We start from the raw sequence: 17,172 nt of genomic DNA on the forward strand, positions 1-17,172 counted from the left end.
ATTGAACCTGAAGCCCCAGTTCTGCCTCCTTTCACAGTCACACATCTTATACTCCACTTACCACTTGAAGATAAGCTTGCTGAGGAGTACCCTGCCATGGGCCCTTCAGAATCTCCTTTCCTCATTGCATAGTGTAGTGGTAAGAGCGTAGGCTTTGACTCCTGACTGCACACATATCGAGCTCCATGATATGTTTCCTGTGCGATCTTAGCAAGTTTCTTAACTTGCCTGATTCAGTTTCTCCATCTACAATTGGAGATAAGAGTATGTACTTTTTTTTTTTTTTTTTTTTTGAGATGGAGTCTCGCTCTGTCGCCCAGACTGGAGTGCAGTGGCACGATCTCAGCTCACTGCAACCTCTGCCTCCCGGATTCAAGCAATTCTCCTGCCTCAGTCACCCGGGTAGCTGGGACTACAGGCACGTGCCACCACACCCGGCTAATTTTTTGTATTTTTAGTAGAGACGGGGTTTCACTGTGTTAGCCAGGATGGTCTCGATCTCCTGACCCCATGATCTGCCCGCCTCGGCCTCCCAAAGTGTTAGGATTACAGGCATGAGCCACTGCGGCCAGCGAGTATGGACTTCTTTTATGGGTACTGTGACCTTGATCTTTGTAAGTTCCTTAAGCCATCTCTGATTCAGTTTCTTCATCTACAGTTGTAGATAAGAGTATGTACTTCTTGGGGTTTTATGGGTATTTTGAGCTTAAAACAGTACCTGGCACATAGTAAACATTGTAGAGGTATTAGAGCTGTTATTATTCTAGAATAAAAACAAGTTATTCTCCTCTTACTCATTTTTACCTTTTATCTCTAGCTCTACCTTGGTTTCTTTTCTTAGGCCTAAAAACAGGCCAGGCGCGGTGCCTCATGCCTGTAATCCCAGCACTTTGGGAGGCCAAGGTGGGTGCATCACAAGGTCAGGAGATCGAGACCATCCTGGCTAACACGGTGAAACCCCATCTACTAAAAATACAAAAAATTAGCTGGGCATGGTGGCAGGCGCCTGTAGTCCCAGCTACTCGGGAGGCTGAGGCAGGAGAATGGCGTGAATCTGGGAGGCGGAGCTTGCAGTGAGCTGAGATCGCACCACTGCACTCCAGCCTGGGCGACAGAGCGAGACTCCATCTCAAAAACAAAAAAAAAACAAACAAAAAAAACAAAAAAACCCAGTTCTCTAAGATACAAAATCCTTGCCATAAAACTTGCACGCTTGTCTTGCTGGTAGCAGTGAAAATTAGCATTATCCCTTTGGAGAGTGGTTGGGCAAGATATATCCAGTTGTGAAAATACACTCTGACTCAATAATTTCACTTTTGGAAATATTTTCTAAGGATATACCCTTAAATGCATAAGAGACAGTATTCATGAAAATGTTATAATGTCCAGGTTTAGAGGGAATGGTTAAATATATTCTGGTACTTACACATTTACAATATTGGTTTTGAAGACTATGTAATATGGAAAATGTCTCCCTGTGATAAAAAGTACATTGTATGTACAATATGATCATAACCATATTAAGTAATATATACTGACATTCAGGAATTTCCCTAGGGTAGGACTTGTAACTGCTCCTTTCATCACCTGCCCCCCCCCGCCCATCCTGGATCTATGCTAACCTGGTTCCAAAGGCCCAAATTTTACCTTGAAACTAGGTGCTCTGTATCCTTTGTCGAAGCCATTATCCTTTTTATATGGCTTTAGGAATTCCAAGTTTTGTCAGATTCTTGCAGAATAATATACAACGATGAAGAGTCCCTCTGTGTACTTAAGGAATAGTTTTGTTTGGAGGATAAGACAAATACACCAGATAACATTACAGTTTGGGCTCTTGGTGCCCAATGATTGATTTATCTATAGTTTAGATTTATTTCTCACAGTACCTCTTGGAATGCTCATTTTTAACCCCAATAGTTAAATTTGCCTTGGTAAGCTACAAAAACAGGCACCAAAGCAGCAATGTTTTTTAGTTTTCTGTTGACCATAAATCTCGTTTCTTTGCAAGTAGTAATTCTAAACAGAGTATACCTAACCAGCCAGTGCACATACTGCTACTTCAGTCTTGGTTCAGCAGATCCTAGAGGCATGTGGTAGAAGGAAGAACAGTTACTCAACAGGTGAGCAGGCAGGACAGTGGTTTTGGCTTTCTTTGGTAAACACCATGGGGCCTATTTCTGAAGTAATTCCCCACCCCCTTCACTCCCACTCAGTATTGCTGACAGAAGTCTTAACTTGCCAAGTCTTTTGTCTACATTGATGCTATAAGCAAACTATTATTTTTAGAGACCAGGTCTTGCTGTGTTGCTCAGGCTGGACTCAAACAACTGGGCTTGTAGCTACCCTTCCACCTCAGCCTCCCAAGTTGCTGGGAGTACAGGGGTGTGCCACTGTGCCTGGCTTGCAAGCAAACTCTTTTGCTTGGTGCACTAATACTTGTTACCCTGAATTTTTACCAACATTTGCTTGCTTTCGAGACCAGGTCTCTCTGTTTTGCCCTAGCTGGAGTGCAGTGGCATGATCATAGCTCACTGCAACCTCTAACTCCTGGGCTCAAGCAATCCCATGGTCACCTCCCAAATAGGACTACAAATACAGGCCATCATGCTTGGCTTTTTTTTTTTTTTGAATGGGGGTGGTACATAGGGAACCTCCCTGTATTGCTCAGTCTGGTCTCGAACTTTTGTGCTCAAGTGATCCTCCTGCCTTGGTATCCCAAAGTGCTGGGATTACACATGTGAGCCACCATGCCTGGCTGGCTCCTAATTTTTATTTTAGCCTCTTTTTTTCTTTCCCTGGGGTCAAGCCATTTTAAAATTCAGTTATGTATAACTGTGTTAATGGGCCAGCCTGTGCCCAGGTGGCATGTGTTAGGTACTTGGCCTAAGATCATTGTCCAGCCAGGGATTTGTGTGTGTGGTGGCAGATGTGTGCAGTGTCAGGTTGCATTTATACTCTAGAATTAGTAGCTGTACTCTTATTTTTCATATCAAATGTTATTTGACACATAATGGATTTTTGAACTGGATTCAAGGCTAGCCGTGGAATCTTGAATATTATCCCTTAAGAGAGAGCCTTTTGTTTGAGTTACATTTTGGTCAAATAGGGCATATATTAAAGCACTGATCAACTCTTTGAAAGTACTGCAAGTGATGTCAGAAATTGCTATTGCCTTAAAAATATTTTTAAAAAATTTATGTTTACATAAAAATACATGTTAAAGAAAAAACTGATACTTGTTAAAGGTGGGCAAAGAAGACTATTCGGGACCATCGCGGTAAGTATAGGGATCACTGCAGCGGGGTCTTGCAGCAAAGGAAAGAGATTGGGCTCAACTCCAAATACATCATGGGCAAGGAGCAGGATAGGGGTCAGTTGAAGGTAAACTAGTAAGAGGAAACATTTGGAGTAAGGGGGATTCTGGCTAAACCCATCTAACAGGATTCTTGCTGAAGACAAGCCAGGGTGATCAGACATCACCTGGGGGATGGTGGAAAATGAAGAACCTGATCAGATATTGAAGATGGGAGGGGTCTTTTGCTAAAACTGGATTTTGTGAGGAAGTGCACAGATGGGCCTAGAAGAAAGTTTAGAATCCTTACTCAAGTTTGGCCAAGCAAAGGATCTTTGTCATGTGGAAAAATGATTGGTTTCAAAGTAAAAGCAAGCGTCAGCCCACTCAAGGAAGTAGTGGTTTGCTATGCAAAGGGATAGGAGTTTTATTTTCCTTCAGTTTCTGTAAAAAATATTAGAATAGGTAAAATATGCAGGAGTTGTTAACAGGAACTCTGAATATCTGAAAATCCTTGGAAATTAAATTTTCCTGGTAATGCTCAATGTACTTTTCAAAATGTATTAATTTTTTTGGGCTTTAACTTTTTATGAGGTTTCATCTGCATTTTGTTGTTCATTCTAGTGGCATTTACCACTGGTAGGCTTTTCATTTGCCTGCTTAGCAGTAAATGTGATATGCTGGAGTTTTGTGGGTGTTTGGCATTATGTCATAGGAGCAATAGGAAATGACTACGGATTAACTTAAACGTCATTAAGTTTAACAAAATGGAATACTTTATTTTGTCTCTATCCTGAAGTGTTATTTAATAATTCACAACAGCTTAAGCAGAAGTTCTTTCCTCCAGGCCCTTCTCTTCCCTCCCTACTCCAACAAAAGTGGGCTGGGGAACTGTGTAAATTTGCATAATATTACTAATTCACTATTTTGTAATACTGTCAAACTGTATTAGGTGTTGCATTTATTGCGAGCACAATAGAAAACCAAAGTGTAGTGGCTGTCATTCCCAACTTGTCAATATTCCTTTTTAATATGTTCTGGATACTTTGTTGTCCCATCAAACTTATCATAGACCTTTCTCTACCTTCTGGAAGTTAGCTTCATTTGGTCAATATTATAGATAACTTTGAAGCAGGTAGGTGCTGTATTTAAACACCATTATGAATTCTAAGATGGAAGCCATGAGCAGAGTTTTTGAAAACCATACATGTGTTTCCAAAGGCCATTCTATTACTCAGTATCCATTAACAGACAGTAAAGGACTTTTCTGTCGTTCGCCACTAACCCTAACCACCCAATCCTCATAAGGCAAAATTAAGAAGTTCCATGAATTGATTTTAGAGAATATTCCCTAAAAATAAAAGAAGGAGTGGACTGCCTCCCAGAAAAAGTCATCCCCCAATATTTTGAAAGTTAATTTGAGAAATACTGCATTTTCTGACCGATAGGGTTATTTTTTCTCCCTTTTTTCCTTTTTTAAAAAAGGCGTGCTGTGGGAGTTGGATGCATTCTTTCTGTCAGTGCTTAGAGACATATGGAGGGGGAAGTCTTTTCTTGTGCCTCTGCCTATATTCACACCCTCCTGGTCTTGGCATTTTTTCCAATTTAATAGCCATCGAAACAGCCTTTTATATGCTTTTAGATTAGTATGGTTTATGTGATCTGTCTGCCATAATGCATCACAGCTCTGTGTAGTAGTTTTATGTGGCACTTATTAAAAACTGACCTAATTTGAAAGATAAAAGCTCTTGGAATAGATGCTATCAGAATTATTTAATTTTATTTGAGTCATAATTTATCGTAGGTTTTCGATATATCATCCTTCATAGTGGGGAAAGTATAGATCCAGGAGATGGTATTTCCTATCTAATTCTAATCTTAATTTTACCACTGTCTAGCTGTGGGGCTTCAGAAGTCACTTTATTTGTGCTTCCTCATTTGTAAAAACAAGGATTTCATTATATATATCTGCAGCACTTTGCTGAAGTTGCTAATCATTTGTACAATGGTCCAGTGAAGAAGGCTGTCATAAGATGGTCTCTGGAAGCTTTTATAGTTTTTAAGACACAAATGATGAATTTTCTTACTGTATACTTTTTTCCTCTCTAAAGGTATTATATAATGAGAAGGGGCCTTTGTATACTATTCTATTTTTATTCCTCCGATTTTTTTTTTTTTTTTTGGTCTCCCAAGACGGAGTCTTGCTCTGTCGCCCAGAGCTAGAGTGCAGTGACGTGGCCTCAGCTCACTGCAACCTCTGCCTCCCGCATTCAGGCAATTCTCCTGCCTTAGCCTCCTGAGTAGCTGGGATTACGGGCGCATGCCACCACACCCGGCTAATTTTTATATTTTTAGTAGAGATGGTGTTTCATCATGTTGGCCAGGCTGGTCTCGAACTCCTGACCTCATGATCTGCCTGCCTTGGCCTCCCAAAGTGCTGGGATTACTAGCGTGAGCCACGCCCCCAGCCATTATTCCTCCGATTTTTATAAATAAAGAGTGGCTCTTATGCTAATAAGTGACTCCTTTTTGGAATTAGCATTCCTGTGCCTTTACTGAAGCAGAAAGAAACATGAACTGCCTTATCATCTAACTTGTTTTGATAAGCAAGGCTGAAGACTAGCAAGTTAGAAAACTGGCATCTGCCTTTGATATTGTGGCTTCCTATTAGCACTAAGAGAAATATCGTCCTTTCTCCTATTCTGACCACATATTGTCATTCGATTCTTCATCAGGTTTACCCCTCTGTGGACAAGAGTTAGTATGACTCTTTAGGCGTTAGGATTTATCCAAGTACATTTTTTAAAAAGGAAAGTTTAGTTGTCTTTTATGGCTTCATTTTGGGGAGTGTATACTGTCTTTAGGTGAGTTTTCTTTTCTTTACTTTTTAAAGCTGAACTTAGAGTCTAAAAGGAATACTGGAATTATTGAATGCAGGATTTGGGCCTTTACTGGAATAAAGTTGCTCAAATTATACCTGGTTCACTATTCTATCTCCCCATAGACCTGGAAAGGATTTAAGCTGACAGGTATGTTGAGACTGTCCTTCATAGCCAAGCTTAGTGAGAGAGTCACTGTAGTTGGTGCTCACCCTCTCACCTTCTAGTCACCCCTCCATCATGAACTTTTGACTTCTTGTCCACTGTACTTCCTCACAGCAGGGTCACCAGGGGTCTTTATCACCAAGTGGGCACAATTCTTTATTTGACCTTGCTGCTGACTGTGCCTTCCTTTTACAGACTTTTTTTTTTCCTGATTGTGAAAGTAATACATGATCATTGTGAAAAATTTTGGAAAAAGACTTCTTATCTCTATCCAGAAAACCTTCTCCTCATTGAAATGTTTCTGTGACAACTGTCTTCTTCCTTTCCTCCTGTTTCTCTTGACCAGACCTGAGTCGTTTCGCCTCCTGGATATCTCTGTCTTGTAGGCACTGAAGCCCAATGTTAATTTTTGTGTATGTGTATTTTTTTTTTTTACTTTAAGTTCTGGGATACATGTGCAGAATTTGCAGGTTTGTTTCATAGGTATACACGTGCCATGGTGGTTTGCTGCATCTATCAACCTGTCATCTAGGTTTTAAGCCCTGCATGCATTAGGTATTTGTCCTAATGCTCTCCCTCCCCTTGTCCTCCACCCCCACCACCCACCAACATCCCCAGTGTGTGATGTTCCTCTCCCTGTATCCATGTGTTCTCATTGTTCAACTCCCACAGTGAGAACATGTGGTGTTTGGTTTTCTGTTCCTGTGTTAGTTTGCTCTCCCCATGGGCTCTCACAGCACCCTGTGCTATCCTTCTGACGCGTATAACATTTGTTGTAATTGTCTGTTTGCTTTTCTGTCTCAAGGGCAGCAACTATGTTTTACTCATATTTATACCAGTGTCTAGCCCAGAGCGGCTAGGACATTTCTGATAATAAACGGGTAGGGCTGGGTATGGTGACTCACTCCTGTAATCCCAATACTTTGGGAGGCCAAGGTGGGAGGCTTACCTGAGTCCAGGAGTTCAGGATGATGATGGGGTCAAATGATGACCCCAACATTTATTAAAGTGAATTTACCTCTGCCTCCCCTGCTCCAAGTATGCTCAGCCACCTGTTGCCATCTCACTGGGAGGCATCACTCTTCATGTAGTTGCTGAAGCCATAGATGAGGACCCATCCTTGACTCCTCTCCCTCATCCTCCATTTTCAGTCAGTAGTTAGAAACCTGCTTGTTATTCCTGTGAACCCATTTACTTGTCATCTCTCTACTCTTAGCACCTTAACTTAGACTCTCTTTATTTCCCACCTACCTGAATTTCCTAAAAGCATCATCCACTTTTGAAAGGCTTAGGACTTTGCGTATCTTCCCTCAGGGCTTAGCTTAGAAAATCAGGACTTCTCTGACCTGTTCCTATACCCTCAGGTGAGCTTGGTGCTGATGTCCCCTTCTCCCTCTTCATCCATACCTCTTCCTTCTTCTCCCCATCTCCCCATGGGCTCTCACAGCACCCTGTGCTATCCTTCTGACACATATAACATTTGTTGTAATTGTTTGCTTTTCTGTCTCAAGGGCAGCAACTATGTTTTACTCATATTTATACCAGTGTCTAGCCCAGAGCGGTTAGGACATTTCTGATAGTAAACAGGTAGGGCTGGGTGTGGTGGCTCACTCCTGTAATCCCAATACTTTGGGAGGCCAAGGTGGGAGGCTTACCTGAGCCCAGGAGTTCAGGACCAGCCTGGGCAACTTAGTGAGACCCTGTCTCTACAAAAAATTTTTTAAAAGATTAGCTGGCCATTGTGGCATGTGCTTGTGGTTGCAGCTACTTGGGAAGCTGAGGTAGGAGGATTGCTTGAGCCTGGGAGGTTGAGGCTGCAGTGAGCCAAGATCACGCCACTCACGGTAGCCTGGGTGACAGAGGGAGGCCCTGCCTCAGAAAGAACGAAATTAAATAAATAAAAAATGAGTAGAAGGAAATGAACATTTGTAGGTTGGAGGTTAGTATAAAAAATCGGATGCTACATGTTTTATGGTCTTGGTCTTGGCTGCCTTCAAATTGTATCTTAATATGATTGGCTTTCACTACCTAGTCTAGTAGTCATGGTTCTGTGAACAAGCTTTCAAAGTGTGAAGTATGGTAGAGCAAAGCAGGAGTAAAGCTGTCAGGTTGGCTGGAATGGGCCTCAGCACTTTGCTTGTATTGATAGAGGTTAGGTTTTCCAATAACTGATGACAGTGTAGCAGAGATGACTAGGGCAGTTGTGCTAGGGATAAAGAGTGGCACAGTTTAGCGACTTGGCGATGAGATGTGGGGATCAGAAAGGAGGAATCTAAGTGACTCAAGCTTCTGGCTTAATGGACTAGGTATACTTGAGGCTATCATTAACTAGTAGTGTTGATTTTGAGATTCTTTTTGATATCCAGGTGAGTATGTCTACCAGGCTGTGGGATATGAAGTTGGGGAGAGTGTGTCACTGGAAATGTTTGAGTTAAAACTACAAGAAATCACTTAGATATATAGCTTAAGAAGAGTAGTGGTCTAGAAACAGAAAGAACTCTGAAGAACACTGATGTTTAGGGGCTGGGGAAGAAGAGAGCTGGGAAGGCTATGTCAAAGAAACTGAGGAGCTAGTGGTTGAAGAGGGAATTTGGCAATAAAAAGGCCATTTGACCTTCAGCTCTAGAAGCCAGGAAATTAAGAGAAAAAAGGCCGTTGAGTTTATTGTGTTTTAAAGAGAAAATATCAAGAAAATGGGTGTGTTTTTACCCAGCCCTTAGATGAGATGCTTCAGTATGGACTGTCTGCTTGGCATTTTGTTGGGCAGTTCCACCTTACCCGTTAGTAGCCCAGCACCCCAGTCCACATCCAGAATCCTACTCTTACATTAGATCTAACACATGACCTCTAAAGTCCCTTCCAATTTCAACCTAACATTAAAAACAGATTCTGGGCCCAGTCTGAGAAATTGTGATTCAGCGGGCCTAGGGGATCTTAATTTCTTCTAAGGGCCTTTCTGAGAATCTGAGGAACATTGATGTGTAGGTGCTATAAACCTGCATTTTACTTTATTGCAAGAGAGCAGGACTTTATTATAGCAACACTTTAACATACAATTGTGATGAAGAGGTTGGCAACCATGGAAACGTAGCTGGAGCTTTACCCCACCCATGCCTGCCTTTGTGTGTGGGGGTGACTTGGGGGTGGGAAAGTGCCACCATCTGTTGTAATCTGTTGGAGATTTAAAGTTTTTGCTTTATGGATTTTTGCAGCAGATGCCCTTTGCTCCCTGCGTTATATCCTCTCAGGCCATCACTGGTTTCAAACAAAACTTAGATTTTTGTAGTTTCTCTGCGTCTTGCCAACAGCTTTCTATTTTCTGCCTCAGGGCTCTCAGACCCAGCAAATGATGGGGAAAGGCTAACCTCAGGCAACCTTCAACCAGTGAGGGATTGGAGCTGGTGCCTGAATGTCCTGCTTCTTTCAGGGGTCTCACAGAATCACCCCACTTTCCAGCAGTCACCCTGTGTGTCCTTACTGGCTATTTTCCTTCCCTCACATCTGTTCCCTGGGATCATCTCCTATTTTAATCTCGCTAAAATCTTGTACACAAAGTGTTAGTTGAGCTGACTTTAAAGCTTGAATGCAAATAAAAGCCTTCTGTAATTACATTAGTTTCTTTTTAATGTCCCTGTCTGTCAATAATAGCACCTAAAATAATATATGGGGGAAGAAGTCAAAGAACATATTGTGCAATGCACAATGGTGCACATATTGCTGAAGTTTAAATGTATTCATAGATACTGTGTAATGAGATCATTATGTGAGAATTTATTGGGTTTTTCAACACTTCCATTTCTTTCATTTAGGAATGGGGTTGAACGGATATGAAAACGTAGAAAATAGTTGGCACAGAGAGTCAGCACTAGGTGTGCCTCTTTTATTCATTTATATGTCATCTGTTCTTGAATTCTGGGTAGCTCTATTTGTAAGACTATACAGTATAATGATAGAAAGTTATTAAAAATGTCACAGTGCAGAAAGGGGGAAGATCTCTACAGATGATTAGGCTATAAATTGCCAAAGATCAGAAAGACCCTGATAAGATCTGTTTCAAAGGTTTTGTTTGGTTGGTTGGTTGGGTTTGTTTGGTTGGGTTTTTTTGTTGTTGTTTTTGGAGACAGGGTCTTGCTGTATTGCCCAGGCTAGAGCATAGCAGTGTGATCATAGCTTACTGTAACCTTAAACTCCTGGGCTCAAGAGATCCTTCTGCCTCAGCCCCCCCATTAGCTGAGACTACAGGCATGTGCCGTCACACCTGGCTGATTTAAAAAAAAATTTTTTTTAGAGATGAGATCTTGCCGTGTTGCCCAGGCTTTCCTAGTTGAAGCATACATCTTGGACAGCTCAGTGTATTCATCCTCGTTTGCTCCACATTTACTGATTGCCTGCCATATGGCAGCCTCTATGGTAACTGTTTTCAGATACCAGTTTTAATCACCAGGAATAAACTTGGTCCCAAACTTCTGGCCTCAAAGGGTCCTCCCACCTATGCCTCCCAAAGCACTGGGATTATAGGTGTGAGCCACCATGCCTGGCTCCTATTTCAGGGGTAACTTTTAAAAAACACTTTGTATGCTTTAAATGCAAAATTTCTCTTTATCTGGCTAGAAGATATCAATATCCATAATTCTTTTATCTGAGACTAGAATGTAGGATTTAAAAGTTGAAGGTGAAAGGTAAACTTGTTCCAGACGATCACTTTCATTCTTGGTGATTAAAACTGATAACCTGAAATCAGTTACCACAGAGGCTGCCATATGGCAGATACCCAGTAAATGTGGAGCAAAGGAGGATGAATATACTGAGCTGTCTGAGATGTATGTGTTCAGCTGCTGTCCCAGTGAGCAAGAGTAGGTGAAACTTCACGTGCTTAGACCTGTAGGTACTATTGCCTCACTCCCACCAAACTGGGACTGCAGATCTTTAGTTTCTAGGTTTATTTTGCAGGAGTCCAGCCATCCCTAGAAAACACTCTTTCCTCAATCCAGGGTGTTTTGTGTAGCAGTGGGCTGTTTTATGTAAATTGTACATTGACAAGTTCATTAGGTTATCTAGTATTTCAGCCCCTCAGTTAACATTTCAACTGAGACCGAGAGAGGAAGTGACTTGCCCAAGGTAGAATCACCATGTCTAGATAATCAGTGATATGGCAGGGACTGGAACACTAGTCTCTGCATGTAATCATCTTTTTGTCTCATTTCTGAAATAGCTCTCATCTCTACCACTGGCCAAGGACCAAAACAAGGCACCATCTTTCTGAACTAGTTTAAAATGGTTTTAGAATTAATAAGGACTGTAGGGTCTATATTTAAGATGGTTACAGGAAATTCGACAGTTAAATGTTTCTACACATAGATTATTTAGAAAATCAAGACTAATGGATGGGCAAAGTACACAGGAAGCAAATGAAAAATTGTAAACATCTAAATATTCAGTATTCAGTGGTATGGGAATAGTTTAGGAAGCAATAATTTTCTTTCTTTCTTTTTTTTTTTTTTTGAGACAAAGTCTCGCTCTGTTGCCCAGGTTGGAGGGCAGTGGTGCGTGCGATCTTGGCTGCAGCCTCCGCCCCTAGGTTAAAGCAATTCTTGTGCCTCAGCCTCTCGAGTAGCTGGGATTACAGGCACGCCCCACTACGCCCGGCTGATTTTTGTACTTTTAGTAAAGACAGGGTTTTCCCATGTTGGCCGGGCTGGTCTTCAACTCCTGTCCCCAGGTGATAGGCCTGCCTTGTCCTCCCAAAGTGCTGGGATTACAGACGTGAGCCACCATGCCCGGCCAGGAAGCAATAATTTTGATGGGCTGTTTGCAACTAATAAAATGCTAATTGTGATGATCTAGAAAGAGTGTTTAAAAATCTAATAGGGATCATGGAGGAGTTCTTTTTATACTTTCCTTTCTTCTGTACTATGCCTAATACTTAGTTGTTTTCAGGAAGTTCAGATTTTTTTTTAATTTAAAAGGTTAAAGTTTACCAAATGTTAACTGAAGTCGGTTTCTGAAGTTCTTCAGTCAAAACCAATTTATTTTCTGTAAAAAAAAAAATCTACTACACACCATATAAACTGGTAGCTGTTTGTTATTCTTGATATGTGCAGTAAAAACTATCATGAGAGAGTTGGTAAAGATTTAATGAACTGGTAGAACATGTTTTTCTTAGTTGCTAGAACCATCTGAGCTTAAATTTAAAAACATTTTTTTCTAAAAACAAAATTGGTTTCTGAATCAAATGTGTATTTCTTTCCTATAGGGGCTTTGTTATGCACCTAAAGCCATATTGGAAGCTCCAGAAGAAAGAGCACCCCCCGGAAGTCAGCAGGGAAACGCAGAGAACTCCTATGAACCACCAAAAGGCTGTAAATGATGAAACATGCAAAGCTAGCCACATAACACCAAGTGTCTTTCCTTCAGCCTCTCTCGGTAAAGCATCATCTCGAAAGCCATTTGGGATCCTTTCTCCAAATGTTCTGTGCAGTATGAGTGGGAAGAGTCCTGTAGAGAGCAGCTTGAATGTTAAAACCAAAAAGAATGCACCATCTGCAACGATCCACCAGGGCGAAGAAGAAGGACCACTTGATATCTGGGCTGTTGTGAAACCTGGAAATACCAAGGAAAAAATTGCATTCTTTGCATCCCACCAGTGTAGTAACAGGATAGGATCTATGAAAATAAAAAGTTCCTGGGATATTGATGGGAGAGCTACTAAGAGAAGGAAAAAATCAGGGGATCTTAAAAAAGCCAAGGTACAGGTGGAAAGGATGAGGGAGGTTAACAGCAGGTGCTACCAACCTGAGCCTTTTGCATGTGGCATTGAGCACTGTTCTGTGCACTATGTGAGTGACAGTGGGGATGGAGTCTATGCTGGGAGGCCTCTGTCAGTTATACAGATGGTTGCCTTCTTGGAGCAAAGAGCCAGTGCTCTGCTAGCTAGCTGTTCAAAAAACTGCACAAACTCACCTGCAATTGTGAGGTTTTCTGGCCAATCCAGAGGTGTGCCTGCAGTGTCTGAGTCCTATTCTGCCCCAGGAGCTTGTGAAGAACCCACAGAAAGGGGAAATCTTGAGGTTGGTGAACCACAGAGCGAACCAGTCCGTGTCCTTGACATGGTAGCCAAGTTGGAGTCTGAGTGCCTGAAGCGGCAGGGCCAGCGTGAGCCTGGGAGCCTCTCAAGGAATAACAGCTTCCGTCGAAATGTGGGCAGAGTATTGCTTGCAAATAGCACTCAGGCTGATGAAGGCAAAACAAAGAAAGGCGTCTTGGAGGCACCTGACACTCAGGTGAATCCTGTGGGGTCTGTATCTGTGGATTGTGGCCCTTCAAGAGCTGATCGTTGTTCTCCTAAGGAGGACCAGTCCTGGGACGGTGCTTCTCAGGACTGCCCCCCATTGCCAGCAGGAGTGAGTTTCCACATAGACAGTGCAGAGTTAGAGCCGGGTTCGCAAACTGCCGTGAAAAACAGCAACAGATATGATGTGGAAATGACAGATGAACTCGTTGGGTTACCTTTTTCCTCTCATACCTATTCCCAAGCCTCTGAATTGCCCACAAATGCTGTTGATTGTATGAGCAGAGAGCTTGTGTCGCTTACTAGCCAAAATCCTGATCAAAGAAAAGAATCTTTGTGCATTAGTATCACTGTGTCCAAGGTAGACAAAGACCAGCCTTCCAATTTAAACTCCTGTGAAGACCCAGTTCCAGGGATGTTGTTTTTTTTGCCACCTGGTCAGCACTTGTCAGACTATTCCCAGTTGAATGAAAGCACAACAAAAGAGTCTTCAGAGGCCAGCCAGCTTGAAGATGCTGCTGGGGGTGACAGTGCATCTGAGGAAAAAAGTGGGTCTGCTGAGCCATTTGTACCGCCAGCCTCTTCTGTGGAAAGTACATTACCAGTGCTTGAGGCATCCAGTTGGAAGAAGCAGGTGTCGCATGACTTCCTGGAGACCAGGTTTAAAATCCAGCAGCTTTTGGAGCCTCAGCAGTACATGGCTTTTCTGCCCCACCACATTATGGTAAAAATCTTCAGGTTACTTCCCACCAAGAGTTTAGTGGCCCTTAAATGTACCTGCTGCTATTTCAAGTTTATCATTGAGTACTACAATATCAGGCCAGCAGATTCTCGCTGGGTTCGAGATCCACGCTATAGAGAGGATCCTTGCAAACAGTGCAAGAAAAAGTATGTGAAAGGGGATGTGTCCCTGTGCCGATGGCACCCCAAGCCGTATTGCCAGGCATTGCCCTATGGGCCAGGGTATTGGATGTGCTGCCACCGGTCTCAGAAAGGATTCCCTGGTTGTAAGCTGGGGCTTCATGACAATCACTGGGTTCCTGCCTGCCACAGCTTTAATCGGGCAATCCATAAGAAAGCAAAAGGGACTGAAGCTGAAGAGGAATACTAAAGTCCATGTGAGAGGCAACAAAAGGACCGGTTTTTAAAGCTGCAAAACACCTAGATACACTGTTCAAATGAGCGTAGCCCCCTGAGTCATCACTCTAGAAGAATCTGTACATCATCAGGACTGCATTGCTCAGGCATTTTCTAAACTCTAAATTTACGAGCTGTACAAAAAAATTGGTCTTGTTGTTTATAGTGGCATCTCATGTTTGAACCCGGGTGGTATCCCACAGTTGGATTCAGTTGGCTGTGAATAACTCTGCCTGTTTTCCTAAATCAAACCCATCCTCAAAGGATGAAGACTCACCACCATCCAGGACATTCAGAAGAGTTCACTGCAGATGCTGCAGGTAGTCCTCAAAAATGGGTTCCAGAAATGTTTTGAGCACTGGCAACATATTTGAAATAAGTGAATAGTGTCCTGTGAAAAGAATAGCAGGACTTTTAGATGAAAAGTATTCTTAAAAAGAAAAGTCAGGCACCCCACCTTAGACCTCGTATGCTTGATCCTGTGAGATTGATGTTTGTGGCTGGAGGTGGATTTCATGCCCTGTGGTGTTTACAGTGTATATAATGGTTGTGTTTTCATAGGGCTATGAAAGTGCACATTAAACCTGAGCGCCTTTACCTTTAGATGAGTGCTTTGGCCCCTCTGTGAATAGCACGATTAAAATCCAGTTGTATATAATGGACAGCTAACGGAACAATATAATCACCACAATGCAGCTAGGATAGTGTTGCGGCTATAATTTTGTGGTTTTTTTTTTAATTGTCTAGTCTTAAATTTGTACATCTTGTATAAAATATGAATGTTTCCCAAATAAACTATGAATGTTTCCTGTATAATATATGAATGTTTCTGAGAAGAAACTCTAAATAGTTGAAAGGCTAACCTGCTCAAAGGATACCAAATAATGGTTTAACTGGACAACCTGAAAATTAGCATAGAAAACAATCCTTTGTTATATTTTAGTGATCCACAAGATTGAGAAAATATTATATAGTTAGATAATAACATTCTTGTCTACTTTATCCTGTCTGGTTACAAAATTTTTTAAAACTGAAATAAAAACATGCATCTTAAATGGAACCCAAGTTTTGCAAAGATTTTTTCTCCTGTTTTGATACAATGTTGAAGAAGGTTCTTGTGAATTGAATCATAAGAATTTTTTTAATTGTTTTGAATTGTTGGAGATAAAGTGTTTTTTTCTGCCACGGAAGAGGCCATCTTCACTTAACATTGAAGTTTAAATTTTTGCAACCTGTCAGTTCTTCCGTTTGTTGTCTGTTCACAACCACTGTATTTCCTGTTCGAGTGACGTATTATCTAGGAGATTCTTAGAGCTTATCTAGGCATCATCATTTGGGAGTCACTAAGGATCTATTCAGGCCTGTAGCTGCGTAGTGCTTGGTGGGGTTGGGAGGTGTTGGACCCCAGAAAGCTGCTTTGGGTGTAAAAACTAGGCTGGCTTGAAATCGAGTACCCACCAAAAAGCCTTGCGACCAGTGTCGGCTGCAGGCTGTGGAGAAGGATGGTACGTGCTCTAGGGGAGGCGCTGTGCTGGGCTGATGTGCTTGGTGACATGGTAGGCTGCAGCCTCCAGGCTCATCAGATTTGTCTGTGACACGGGATCAAGAGGAGGCTGAGAATAGCTTTTCCTTCAAGAGTGTTTTTCCTTATGACTCACCCAGGTGAGGCATGTTGGAAAATGCTTCTAAATCCTAGCTGTCCCTTGGTTGAGGTTTCCAGTGTTTGTCCTACTCCCCTTGTATTTGCTGTAAACTGGCCATCTCAGTAGTGCCTTCTTAATTGGTTTGTTATGATTCATAATTTAGGTTTAAAGGAGATCAACATAAAGGACCTAGAGTACAGCTTGCCTGTAAACGTCAGCTATGGCTGACATTGACTATGGCTCTACATTGGCCCAGCGTGGACACTGGATAAACAACTCTCTTGGTTGGTTTTCACAAATCAGCCACTCTTGATCTGGTTTTCATGTGGGACACAAAGCTGTGACTGCGTGAGGGGTTAAAGTGACCAAGAGCGGAGGGCACAGTAAGTATGTCCCAGCCCCAATTGGCATGCAGTACTTGGGTCCCTCAGAAATCGCCGGTTATATGTGGCAGGACCTGGTTCCCGGTGCTGTCTGCATGAAAGGTGGAGGATTAGCAGGTGGCATCAGAGGACACCCCCTCCCAGGGCTTCATTTCTAGGCAAGTGTAGCTTTCCTCTTAGGTGAAAGATGCTGTTCTTCAGGGCCCCCTAGTGCCAAGCTGGTGAAAACAGCGGGCTTTTAAAATGTCTCCAGCAGTGTGCCGCACTACCTGCTTTCCTGCATTGCTGTAGGATCACAGAATTCAAGAAAGGAAATGATAGTGTGTCAGTGTGGGCACCAGCACCCTAGCCTCTCCCCACTGCACCCCTGCCCCCACCAAAAAAG

General features: G+C 42.3%; 1 protein-coding gene across 22 annotated transcripts in view; it reads left to right on the forward strand.

Moving 5' to 3' along the window:
* FBXO34 (F-box protein 34) overlaps positions 1 to 17,172 on the forward strand; it is a 114,627-nt gene that overhangs the window by 66,560 nt on the left and 30,895 nt on the right. For 15 of the 22 annotated variants that reach the window (XR_008620884.3, XR_008620883.3, XR_008620882.3 and 12 more), the window contains exons 2-3: positions 12,590 to 15,081; positions 16,568 to 16,787. Coding sequence is in view for 7 of the 22 variants with exons in the window: in XM_008957042.5 (XP_008955290.3) it covers positions 12,590 to 14,735 (2,146 nt within the window). In the remaining 15 variants the exon portion in view is untranslated. Of the gene's footprint in view, positions 1 to 12,589; positions 15,822 to 16,567; positions 16,788 to 17,172 lie in introns of those variants that run through there. The other 7 variants (XM_034937588.3, XM_034937590.4, XM_034937589.4 and 4 more) reach the window with 1 other exon arrangement.

Source organism: Pan paniscus, chromosome 15 (assembly GCF_029289425.2).
Source record: "Pan paniscus chromosome 15, NHGRI_mPanPan1-v2.0_pri, whole genome shotgun sequence".
NCBI lineage: Eukaryota > Metazoa > Chordata > Mammalia > Primates > Hominidae > Pan > Pan paniscus.